Source organism: Anolis carolinensis, chromosome 2 (assembly GCF_035594765.1).
Source record: "Anolis carolinensis isolate JA03-04 chromosome 2, rAnoCar3.1.pri, whole genome shotgun sequence".
Lineage (NCBI taxonomy): Eukaryota > Metazoa > Chordata > Lepidosauria > Squamata > Dactyloidae > Anolis > Anolis carolinensis.
The window spans coordinates 301,107,469-301,120,879 of record NC_085842.1 but is presented as its reverse complement, the minus strand read 5'-3'; the positions used below and the strand labels follow the sequence as shown (position 1 = coordinate 301,120,879).

At 40.1% G+C, this 13,411-nt stretch overlaps 1 protein-coding gene across 1 annotated transcript in view; it reads right to left on the bottom strand.

The window, feature by feature from the left end:
• Window positions 1-13,347, bottom strand: part of oxct1 (3-oxoacid CoA-transferase 1) — a 67,701-nt gene extending 54,354 nt beyond the window's left edge. The window contains exons 1-3 of the mRNA XM_003216229.4: window positions 13,131-13,347; window positions 5,058-5,166; window positions 1,922-2,012 (exon numbers count right to left, since the gene is read on the bottom strand). Of these exons, the coding sequence (XP_003216277.1) occupies window positions 1,922-2,012; window positions 5,058-5,166; window positions 13,131-13,208 (278 nt within the window). The 5' untranslated portion in view covers window positions 13,209-13,347. The remainder of the gene's footprint in view (window positions 1-1,921; window positions 2,013-5,057; window positions 5,167-13,130) is intronic.
• Window positions 13,348-13,411: the final 64 nt, after the last annotated feature.

Sequence of the window (13,411 nt, the reverse complement as noted above, 5' to 3'; positions counted from 1 at the left end):
CGAATAATTAGAACAGAAATTGCCTTAGAGTGCATCCACACTGTAGAATGAATGCAGTTTGGCACCACTTCAGCTGCCATGGCTGGAATCATGGGAGTTGTAGTTTGGTGAGACACCAACTTTCTTTGGCCTCCCTTCTCTGGCTAAAACCTTGTAAAACTACAATTCCCAAGGTTTGTAACACTGAGCCATGACAGTTAAAGTGATGCAAAACTGCATTCATCCTGCCTTGCAGATGCACCCTTGAAGGGCAGGTAGTTCTGACTGTAGGGAGCAAGACTTTGGTCTGGCAGTAGCTATGTCACCCAATGAACTATCAGCCATTGGCACAGCATCAAGCTTCTGAAAATGACCTGTGCTCTGATTCAGAACGCTGGCCACTTGGCAACAATCCAGCACAGCATTAAACATACTTAAGCCCATGAAGGCTTTTAAGTACGATTAGCTCTGTGTCAGTTCCTCAGCCTTCTATATACTTTAAACATAGCTTGCTGTAGTGATTGACATGAGATGTTCAGAAAATAATTTTACCCAGGACTCCTTCACATCTGGACCTGGGATAGATAAGGATCAGTGGTTTTGCAATGGCAAATTCAATTCTGTATCTATGCAGGGTTTTTAATCTATTTAAATTGATGCTGTTTTCTTTCTTCTCAGGCAATTTGTAAACTTCAGTTAAAAGGCAAGCTTCCATAAGACAAAAATATGTCACTTTTTCATATTAGTCTACAATGTTTGCAATACTCAGGTTGTACTCTCAAATTGACCCTTATTTGTTGTTACTGCTAACTAAATATAGCACTATAGCATAGAGTGCACAAAATAAATAATCTGGCTATGTTACATCAGTGGAAATGCACTCTTTGAGCCATGCACTATAATTGTAACAGTTCTGCCAATACCAAGAGAAAAAAAATAGAAGGAAAGTAACAATGAAACATAGTAAAAGATTTCAAACTTTAATGAGGTTATATTGCTATTGCAAGATGTGATGGTCTTCAAGACAGAAAAAATAAAAAACATCTTTTGGGGTATTTTTTTTTCAAAACCTTTTCTAAAGGAAAGACTTGGGGAAAAAAAGACTATGAAGTATTTTGATTTAAATAATCAATAAAATGTTTAAGGCAAGGTGTTCCCATATTAGCTGACCCAAAATAATTTCTAAGAACTATGTATGATTACGTACAGTATCAGATCGCTAAAATTCTTGATCTCAGTCTCCTTGTATCAGTTCACTGTACAAAAATGAGAACATTATGCTTGCTTAATTGAGTTTTTGACCTGCTCCTCAGCCAGGCATAACCAAAGAAGTTCCTTGAACTATAGCTGCCTCTTACAGTTCAGGACCTTGTAACTCCATATGCAGGAGGAAAGAATAAAAAGTATCCCAATGAATGATTACATTCTGAAAAAAATACTTTTTAATATACCAAACATGTCAAAGTGGTATATGGTTAAATTTGTGTTCCTAATGTAACAAATTAACTTTCAATCTGTAAGAACAGGATAATAGTATATCCTTTTTTGCTGCCCCTTCCCCCCCCCAAAAATTTTTCCTGAAAAAATAAGGGAAAATACACATGTACGCACACATCGGCTTCCAAAATTTCCAGAACTGGTGCATCTCTAGGCAGTTTACCTATTCTGTGTGCAGAAAGCCCCAGGTTCAGTATCCAACATCTTCAGTGGAAACAGCCCAAATCCCAGAGAGCTATTGTTAATCAATGTCACTGTGAATAATACTAAACTGAACATATAAGAAAATCTTCTTGAAATCGTGATTCCCAAATATCGTCTATTACAGGGAAAAGGGGGTATTTTTCCCACACTAATGCAATATGGCTCATATATTCCCACTTAAAAAAGGAGACTCCAATTAGAAATTTATCTTTGGTATTTCAGGAAAAATAAGCATACCTACCCTGCATTGTTACTGACAGCCGTTATCCCTTTCACACCAGTCTTCAACAGAGCGCCTATGAGGTTCTCGGGAATTCCACAAAGGCCAAAACCTGGGCAATACAATGTATTTAAAAGTGAACAAATATATTGTTTAATGCATCCACTGGTATCCATATAGATGTGTCAAGGTGCTCTGCTCAATACAGAACAAGGAAAACTCGGGCCCTTTCTACACTGCCATATAATCCAAATTATCAAACAGATAGTCCACATTATTTATTTTGAACTAGATGATATGAGTCTACACTGCTATATAATCCAGTTCAAAGAAGATAATCTGGATTTTATATGGCAATGTAGAAGGAGCCTGAGAAGGGGTTCTATCATATCATGGAATAGATAAAGACCACCAACACCCAAATAAAGGAACAGGAGTCCTGTAAAAATTGGATACAAGAGGGAGCAGCTTGCTGTTCAATTCTCTCTTGCACAAACTAGTACAGAGGAAGAAACCTACCCTCGTTTTCATGTATGCACAATACATTCTTCTGTCGTGAATGTTAACAAGCACAGAATAATTGGAGATGGATAGGACCAATGAAGGCTGGAGGTTATTGTTGGCTTGTAAGTCAATCCAAAATTTGCTAACCCCTTCTTGTTGCTGTTGTTAACTGCTGCCGAGTTGACTTTGACTTATGGTGTCCCTATCAATGTGAGACCTGAAAATCACCTTAAAATCTATAGACCTGCTCAGGTCTTGCAGGGCTATGGATTGAATTCAACCAACATTAATGTGTTCTTCCACTTTTCCTACTATCTTCTATCTTATCAAACATTAGTGTCTTTTCTAGTGAGTCATGTCTTCTCAAGATATGTCCAAAGTACGACAGCCTGAGTTAATCATTTTGGCATCTAGGGAAGAGTTCAATCTTGATTTGCTCCTAGCCTCATTTGACCAATTCTAATGAACATTTTAACAAAACCATCTAATTATGTAGATTGTGAAAGGCAGGGGAGAAACCCAACAATCTGCAATCATCGTGGATGGAAACTAAAAGTGTTTGAAGAAGGATATTTAGAAATTCAGTGAAGATGAAAGGACTTGTCTTACAACTTCTCTTTCTTTTATTGCATAAATGCAAGTTGCCGTTTTCCCACTCAACACTGTTCATGGTTTATTTATTTAGTAAACGATGTACTGGTTTCAACCTTCTGAAAGTAATGGCTGGCAACATCCTTTTCCACAGCAATCAAATCATCTACACAATGTTTCCAATACTTATCTTTCTAGGTTGTTCATCTTACAAAGCAATTCTCTTGGTGATGAAGTCAAGACAATTTACAATGCTAACAGCTTTAAAGGATTTTACACCCTATCGTAAGAACATCACCAAACTTTTCCTATGAGCAGTGCCTGTAAAATATTATTTTATGCTTCCTTTTACCCTGAATTGCACATATAAGTGACATAAAACTTTCAAGGGCAAAATGAGTTTTGTTGCCATCTATAAAGATAGTTAAAATAGAGACCAGAGCATCTAGACTACTACTAGAATCTCCCAAGCCAACATGGTCAGTACAGGCAGTCCCCAAGCTACAATGTTACGAACAAGATAGATTCTGTAGGTTTGTTCTTAAGTTGAATTTGTTTGTAAGTTGTAATAGGTACATTTTAAAGTGTAACTCCAACTTTAGATAGCATAGGGAAGGGTTAACACCCTTGTAGTACTTGTTTTGCTGTCTATGCCCCTGTTCAGAAGATGTCACTTCACTTTCCGTCCCTATGGGAATTGGATTTTGAAAAATGTGGCTTGTTGTGGAAACACGAATTGTTGATTAAGCTTCAGTTGAGTTACCTTTTCCCCATGATAACTCTTTCAGGAGTGAATTTCCCTTCCGAGGAGTAGATATCTCTCACTCCCTGATGTATTACCCCTGTTCCTAACTATGAGTTATTTGTAAGTCAGATGTTAGTAACTTGGGGACTGCCTGTAGTTGGATATTTCTGGGAGAAGCAGTAAGTAAGTAAAAATGAGTTTTCCAAGTTCTGATCAGTGCCTTTAATAGGTCCATTCAGTCACTGCTGCTTTTGCAACTTTAGAATCATAGCATGGCCAAGAATTTGAATCTTTATGACTTGTGAAAAAGATCCGAGATGACAGTTCTACTAACAGAAATGTTTTCATTAACAGAACAAAAAGGTTTTCCTCTCCTTTGCTCCCCACTGCGCCCTCAAAGTCACTCTGGAAGTTTTAGAAAATAACTAGAGCCTGTTTGGGGGCAGTTTTGGGGGCCAAAGTTGTGGATAATTTGAGGGACATTCCCAGAGAGAGAAAAGCACCAAAGTTGTTCCAGGGGAGCAGACATCTCTGGTCAGTATCACTATTCCAACATCCAAGCATTCAAAAAGGCCAGAAACAGTGCCACAGTTGAGAAAGTAAAGAGATTCTGTGCTTTTGTTAGGTTCTCCTGGGATATACCAAATCTTGCTTTTGGCTATTCTACTCAGAAAAAGGGATGATTCCTCTTTTTTCTTGTGATAAGAGTGAAGGTGCATTACTCACACTGACTTATTGATATGTTGGCCCATTTTTTTTTGGGGGGGGGGTATTTTTTAACAAAAGATTCTAGACTTATGTATGAGCACATGTGGTACTTTCTGAATATCCCAGCATTTCTGTTATCACCTGCACCTTATGATTTACTGAATAGCTTGAATAAAATTTCACAGGATTGGTCTGTTGGTCTCACTGACATTACAGAGCTAAAAATAGATACACACAGGGGAGTTTTGTGGACATTATTCTGCACTATAGCTACAATGCATTACATTACAATGACAGAGCTAAATTGCTGAAATAACACACATCCATGTTATTGAATTGTGATGGGGTACATAGGGACACCGTGGAAGATGCCGGCGCCAGCTTCTCGAGAATACAAATGATGCACAGTGGCACAATTCAACTTTACATGACTCAGTTTATGGTTATATTAACTCTCCAATAGGATGACAGCCTTTATTATTAATTGTATTTCTATGTCAACACTCTAAGAATACTTCATATGTATACAAGGGGAGGTCTGTATTTGGATCCAGGCCCTCCAACCACCTTAAACCAGCCGGGAGAAGAGCAATAACTCCCTGTACTTACCACCAACAAGAAGAGTGGCCCCATTGGGTATGTCTTTCACAGCTTCCAGTGGATCTGTATAAAATTTGGTGTTGTGACAGCTGCTAGTAGAAAAATAGCAGCCACAATTCTAGAAAAAGAAAAATAAGGGGGAAAATGTCAGCTACAGTATTTATGCATTTAACTACAATACAAAATCTGCCATTGGTGGTTACAACTAGTACAGTGAATATAATGCCATTATTCCACAAGGGCTTGGAGAGGGACACAGGATTTGATACAGAATTCCTTAATCTTTATAATTTTTATAAGGCATGTTTTTAACCCCTGAGGCTGCAAATTATAGTAATTATATATGAAAAAATGGTGCAAATGTGTTCCCTTTTTCAGTGAGGATAAAATATCCGCATTTGATTATATGTAAGTGGACACTAGGCAAAAAGAATCAATTATCGTAAAAAGTCAAGCATACGAAGAAAAGACCCATGAAGAAACTGAATCAGGGGGACTTGAGTGCTATCTAATCTATCTAGAATGAAAGCCCTATTTAGCAGGAAAATAGCAAAATATCAAAGAGGACACCAATTGCTTTTAAAGATATAGACCGTAATAGGAGTTGATAAGCAGTTCTGGAAGCAACAGCCTTTCAAAGAATTGGCTGCCTTGCCAAAATTAAGTTTGTTAATTAATTCAATGATTGGCCAAGAAGGTAGATAATTCACTCAGCATGCTAATTATGAAAGGGATTAAAACTCTGCAGTGTGTAGGTGTTTACTAGGTGCAGGTGTTCTTAGGGGCACAATTCCCATTTTGTTCACGATGATAGTAAACAAAAAAAGTATGAACTAATGGTGAATGTCGAAATGCACCAAATAGAAAAACTGAAAGTTCTATTACTATTTTTGCAGTATACTGAAAACCAGGATACTAAATGACTACAACCAGGAAGAATTACACATATCAATACTCTTAGGCAACTAAAATGTTGTAAAGTTAGTTTTTTTTTCAGGAGCAAAAGCCACAATTGTGACATCTGGGATCAGTAAATCAGGTCACATTTTTTCAGAAAAGAGAACAATATCTTAACAGACATCTTGAGCAACTTCTGGGAAATGTCTCTTTTGCAGACATTCAAGAGCAAGGGTGAGAGGATTTCAAGTTTCAATACAATGTCCAAGATTCACAAACTATTTGAATATATTATGTGCCTATTTATTTTTATAGTCCACCCTTCCTGACCAGAAGACCAACTTCAAGACTTACAAAAAGAATCCCTAGTACTTCAATCCTAAAAAAGCCTACTTCAAAGTAACTTCCACTAATTGAGAAATTGTTTATTTGCAGTACAGGTTGCAATCCTTTGTACACAATGGATTTCTACTGAATTGCTATGAAATATCAGGAGGAAGGTGCCTTTACATTCATGTGCTGTTTATGGGTTTACCTTTAGACATTTGACTGGGCAGAAAATATTGAACAAGAGGGTCTTTTGGTTTGAAACAGAAAAGTTTCACTTTTGTTTACATGTCATAAAGTCATATTCTAACGCAGAACTCTGTCTGCAACTGTCAATAGGACTGCACCTACAAAGAGGCCATGAAGATCAAGACAAAAAAATCTATAGCATGGGTTAGAAAAAGCCTGAGATTTACAAATGCACGAAACATTTTTAAAATATAGGTGAGCAAATGCCTCCAAAATGATCTAAAGAGATCCAAGTGTGGTTAGTAGCTATATCAGGAAAAGTAATGACTAGAAATGAAGCACAAAAAGTTAAATGGCAAGTAAAATTCCCAGTTAATGATTTTTAACTGGACATTTTTAAATACTATTTTTATATAATCCTATTTTAATGTTTGTATATTTGTATATTTCAAATGGCTATGCTGATGCTTTAATGTTAAGCTGCTTTGAGTCCCCTTTGGAGGAGTTAAGGCAGGGTATAAATATAAATATAATAAATCTTGAACCTGAATTGCAAATCAAATATATTTACACAGATAATAGCAAACATGATGGAATCTTCATGAATAAATGCCATACTAAGAGGTTTCTGGCAGTATTAACATGAGATATTTTAAACAGAAAGACTGAACTAACCGTTTGCTCTCCATGGCACACGTGCTATTTTATGAACATTGGCAAAACAACTTAAATACCAAGCAACCAGTTCATCACCTTTTATTTGACAAGGGCACATTTCTGAGCTAATAATGCCATACCAACTAGATGAAAGAGTTTTTACGATTTCACAGAGTTAACTAGACTGTAATTCATTCTGCAATACAACTGTTTTGTTGTATTTTACTCATGTACTGCTACTATATAAACAAATGATGGTTATTCACATGCGAATGGGTGGATCCCACTCAACACACACAAATCTAGCTTGCTAACTGCACCCTTGACACTTGTTTAACTGACAGTTGTTCTTCTCCCACCCTGGACATTCCACAAGTATATATATTCCACTTGCTTTACTACCTTCAGATCCCCTGAAGATGCCAGCCACAGATGCAGGCAAAACATCAGGAGAAAATGCTGTTAGAACAGCCATACAGACTGGAAACCACACAATATCTCAGTGATTCTGGCCATGAAAGCCTAAGACAATATATTAAACAAATGATCATTAGGATGATTATTTAAGTTTCTCCAAGTAAGAACTTTCACAAACTAACTGCTATTAACAAACTGTGTCCTAATAAGTCAGTGGTTTTCAACCTGTGGGTCCTCAGGTATTTTGGCCTACAACTCCCAGCTGTTAGGATTTCTGAAAAAAACATCTGGGGACCCACAGGTTGAGATCCACAGCAAATAAGTGGATGAAATCAAGTGCAATCAAAATGATATGACAGCTTATACTGCAAGGATGGGCATTGTATGGCCATTCATATGTTGATGAACTGTATCTCCTAGTATTCCTTATCATTTGCCTTGCTGGCTAGGTCTACTGAAATGTTAAGAGGGCAGCACAATTCCCATTTCTCTTATAAGGCATGTATGAAAGACCTCTGATACAAGTTTTCTCTGTGATGCAAGAAAATAAGAGGCTTCAGCATGCCTGGGAAATAACAGAGGGTTCACTACGGCAAAGGGCAGAGTCAGGACCTTCTTTGGAAGTGTTTAAACAAAAAAATATGACAGAAGTACTTTTATTATGCATTCCCTTTTATCAAGGGATTGTGATCTCCATCAACTCTATGATTCTATAATTTTATGACTTTTCTACAGATATCTTTGGGTACAAGTCCCTCACATCCTCGAAAAATTGGTCATACAGGCTGGGACCTTTGAAGGTTACATTACATTTGGAAAGCCAAAGGTTTCTTAAAGCAGCAGAAAAACCAACAATATTGTTTCTCCCTCCAGCAATGCACTTTGTCTCTTCCGAGTTTAAAAACTGCCATGACAACCTATGCCACTTTGAGGTTCTACAAACATGGGTACAAATAATTTATTTTATTTTATGTACACCACTCTTATCTCCAATATAGGCCAGAGTGTGGCTTATAACAACAATTTAAGTGAAATATGCAACTTCTCTGACAAAAAATGTGGGTCTCTCAACAAACACCCAGAATACCAGAGCACTAAGCCATAGCAGTTAAAGTACAGTAGTGCCAAACCGCATCCATTCTGCAATGTTGTCTCTCCCAGAGCCTTTCTTTCAAAGGTATCCTAAACCAGGCCCTTTCCCATTCACCTTATAGAATCACAGAATCATAGAGTTGGAAAGAGACCTTGTAGGCCATCCAGTCCAACCCACTGTCAAGAAGCAGGAAAATCACATTCAAAGCACTCCCGACAGATGGCCATCCATTCTCTGCTTAAAAGCCTCCAAAGAAGGAGTCTCCACCACACTCTGGGGCAGAGAGTTCCACAGCTGAACAGCTCTCACAGTGTGGAAGTTCTTCCTAATGTTCAGGTGGAATTTCCTTTCCTGTAGTTTGAAGCCGTTGTTCCGCATCCTACTCTCCAGGGCAGAAGAAAACAAGCTTGCTCCCTCCTTCCTATGACTTCCCCTCACATATTGAAAAATTGCCATCATGTCTCCTCTCAACCTTCTCTTCTGCAAGCTAAACATACCCAGCTCTTTAAGCCGCTCCTCATAGGGCTTGTTCTCCTAAACCAGGCCCTTGATCATTTTAGTCGCCCTCCTCTGGACACATTCAGGCTTGTCAACATCTCCCTTCAATTGCGGTGCCCAGAATTGGACGCAGTGTGCTTCCAGGTGTGGTCTGACCAGGTGTGGTCAGGACGCATCTACACTGTAGAATGAGTGCAGTATTGACACCCCTTTAACTGCCAGGGCTCAATGCTATGGAATCATGGAAACTGATGTTTGGTGAGACACCAGCACTGTTTGGCAGAGAAAGGAAAAGACTTTGTAAAGTTGCAATCCTCCTGATTTCCTAGCATGGAATTGAGTTGGATGAATGTGCACTCAATTCTACAGTGTAGTACAGGGGTCCCCAAACTAAGGCCCGGGGGCCGGATGCGGCCCTCCAAGGTCATTTACCTGGCCCCCACCCTCAGTTTTAGACTTCGCCTCGCCCAAAGTCTAAAATGACTTGAAGGCATACAATACCAACAATCCTACTTAACTTGACTATCTCATTGGCCAGAAGCAGGACCACACTTCCCATTGAAATCCTGATAGGTTTATGTTGATTAAAATTGTTTTTATTTTTAAATATTGTATTGTTCTTTCATTTACTAATATTGTGCTATGGTAATAATTGAATATATTGTGTATACATATAATATTGATACTAATATAATGTAATGCAATATAATACTAATAATTATACAATATAATAATATTAATTATACATTATATATTAAATGTAATATTACTAATATTATGGTAGCGGTATAGGACAATATAGTAATATATAATGCTAATATTGTGCTATGCCAATAATATAATATATTGTATGTACATACAACTTGTAAGCCGCTCTGAGTCCCCTTCGGGGTGAAAGAGGGTGGGGTATAAATGTAGTAAATAAATAAATCCCAAATAAGGAGGAATGGCTGATTAAAGTCATGGACGTGATGAACATGGATAGGCTTACTTACTGGTTATCTCCAAGTCAAGGTCTGCCTAAGAAAGAAACTAACTGGGACCTGGTAAAGGACTACTTAAAACAAATGAAATTTAATCCTATCTGTTGAATAAATACAATCTTAGAATCTGATGAGGACGAAGGGGATACGGATTTGACTGACTTTCAGAATTTTTAACAGAACCAGTCAAAGGAAGATGGAAGTCAACATTTTTTTTAAATTACTATTTTTATTTTTATCTTTTACTTTATTTTTTATTTTTACATTTTTATTCTTCTTATTTTTTCTTCTTTTTTCTCTCCTCTTCACTCTTTTTTCCTACTTTCTAATAAAAACAAATGTTCCCCCACTTTCGATGTAAAAATATTACTTTCTTACTAAGATATATATATATGTTTTTTTCTTTATTTTCAATATATAAAACCTTGAATAAAGATATATATAAAAAAAATAGTTGTTGTTGGGTTTTGTTTTGTTTTTTGCACTACAAATAAGACATGTGCAGTGTGCATAAGAATTTGTTTGTATTTTTTTTTCAAATGATAATTCGGCCCCTCAACAGCCTGAGGGACCATGAACCGGCCCTCCACTTTAAAAGTTTGAGGACCCCTGATGTAGTAGATGCATCCTAGGACACCCCAAACCGGCTCAATCTGCCCAAAAAGCCCTGGAAGTCCGGCAGCCTTCCTCTTCAAGGTCAGTGCAGCCCAGAGTCGCGCATTGCTTGCCCTTTGCAAAGGACGGCACAGGGAGAGAACAGGCACCGTCTGTTTCTGCAATTCCAGCCAGCGACCGATGGGGTCTGTCTGGGATCCTTTTTGCTTTTGAGATCTATAAAGCGCCTGGCATTGAGAGAGAAGCAGGGGGAGGGCTAGGCAGGGGATTTGATCTTGTTCTCTGCAAGAGAAAGTAGGCCATGCGCGCTCACGGATGGAGAGGAGGAAGAGGGTAAGGAAATGTCAGTGGGACACGACTGTATTCCAAGCCGAAGAAGGGCAAGAGGTAGACTAGGCTTCTCCTGTGTCTTGAAAGAGACGCCTGGGTTCAAAAGTAGGTGAAACTTGGTCTAAAGTGGAAGCTTAAGGGTGCATCTACACCTGGCATGGGCAAATTTCGGCCCTCCAGGTGTTTTGGACTTCAACTCCCACCATTCCTGGCCTCAGGCCCTTTCCTTTTCCCCCTCAGCCGCTTAAGCGGCTGAGGGGGGAAGGAAAGGGCCTGAGGCCAGGAATGGTGGGAGTTGAAGTCCAAAACACTTGGAGGGCCGAAGTTTGCCCATGCCTGATCTACACTGTAGGAATAAATGCAGCTTGTTGGCACCACTTGGACTGCCATGCTTTGGAATCAGTGCAGTTTTGCAAAGTTTTTGGACTTCTCTGCCGCAAATTGCTAGCAACCCTTTGCCAAAGAAGGCTATAAAGACCTTGCAGAACTACAGCTCCCATGGCTCTATAGCCCAGAGCCATGGCAGTCAAATTGCATTCATTCTACAGTGCAGATGCACCCAAAGATGACCACCTGCTTGGGTTTCCCTGTGGCTTCCAAATCTTGAAAACCCCCATCACACTGTTTTCTCAGCTCAGGCTTGCTATTGGTTGCAAAAGCGTGACCCCCACTGCCTCTTAAAGGGCCAGTTTCCAGAAACAGGCGCCAAAAAATAACCCTATGGTGCCCAAACACAAATCAAGGAACATGAAAGCACTACAGACTAACGAATCGAGGGACATGACTATTCCAACCAGAGAAGTCAGTCACAGCTGAGCACTTGATGAGCCAACCTGTGCACAGCATATTATTTGAGAACACAGAAATGCTGGACCACTTTAACAACTACGTATCATGTCAGACTACACATTTATTTATTATTTATTTACAGCATTTATATTCCACCCTTCGCACCCCGAAGGGGAATCGGGGCGAATCACATTGCACACATAAAGGCAAACATTCAATGCCATAACATAGAACAGAGACAAGACGCAAGCACAGGCTGGCCTCGAACTCATGACCTCTTGGTCAGAGTGATTTGTTGCAGCTGGCTTTCTATCCAGCCTGCGCCACAGCCCGGCCACATGGAAGCCATTGAAATCCACGAGCATGTGGACAATTTCAACAGAAAGGAGGAAACCATGAAAATTAACAAAATATGACTACCTGTATTAAACAAAACTCTAAAATCAGGACAGTAAATAAAGAACAACAGTCTGAAAACAGAAATTCCAGACATAAATCAATCAGGACCAGCTAACCCTCCCAACAAAGGATTCTCTCAAGAAGGAAACAGCCAGGTTTTGAAGTTGCAAGGCCATTCAAGGTGGACAACTGCAACATTGACGCTTGCCTTCAACAGACAAGAGTTCTTTCTCCCACCCTGGTCATTCCACAGATATATAAACCCCACGTGCCTAGTTTCCAACATACCTCACAACCTCTGAGGATGCCTGCTACAGATGTGGGCGAAACGTCAGGAGAGAATGCTTCTGGAACACGGACAGACAGCAACCCAACCCCCTAAAACAGGCATGGGCAAACTTGGGCTCTCCCTCCAGGTGTTTTGGACTTCAACTCCCACAATTCCTAACAGCCTACCGGCTGTTAGGAATTGTGGGAGTTGAAGTCCAAAACACCTGGAGGGAGAGCCCAAGTTTGCTCATGCCTGCTCTAAAATATAGCAGGGGGTTGAATCGGTTGGCCCTTGGGGTCTGTTCTAACTCAATGCAGTTTGACCTCTCTAGCAACCCTGGGATCTGTAGTTTGATACTCTTTGGCAGGGGAGGCCGAAGATCGTGTAAAACCACACCTCCCAAGGTGGCAAAGCATTGAGCCAAGTGCTTTCATTCATTCTACAATGAAGGTGAAAATGAGGAAAGGGGTGTGTAGCCCGGATGCATTTTGGCACCCTTTGTAGCCGCCATATGGGCTCCTGGGAGCTGTAGTTTCACAAGGCCTTTCGCCTTCTCTGCCGGTGGAAATGGTGCCAAGGAGATGGCGAGATGCGCCCCGGGCCTGACTGGGCTTTACCTTGGCCTGCGCCTGGAAGAGGAGCCGCAGACTCCCTCGGTGGCTCAGTCCGGCCAGGAGGCTCCGAGCAGCCGCCATCTTCGTGCTGAGAGGAGGAGGAAAAAGCCCCGAGGAAGGGCAGGAGAAGCAGGTTTGGAAGAAGGCGAAGGAGGAGGAGGCGCGGCGTGGCCAACCCACTCGGCGCGATGCTGCACAAAGCGAGAGGCGCGGCGCCGGCCTTGGCGAAGAAGGAAGAGGCGCTGCGAAGCGCAGGCGGGGCCGGAGGGGGGCTCGGCTCTGAC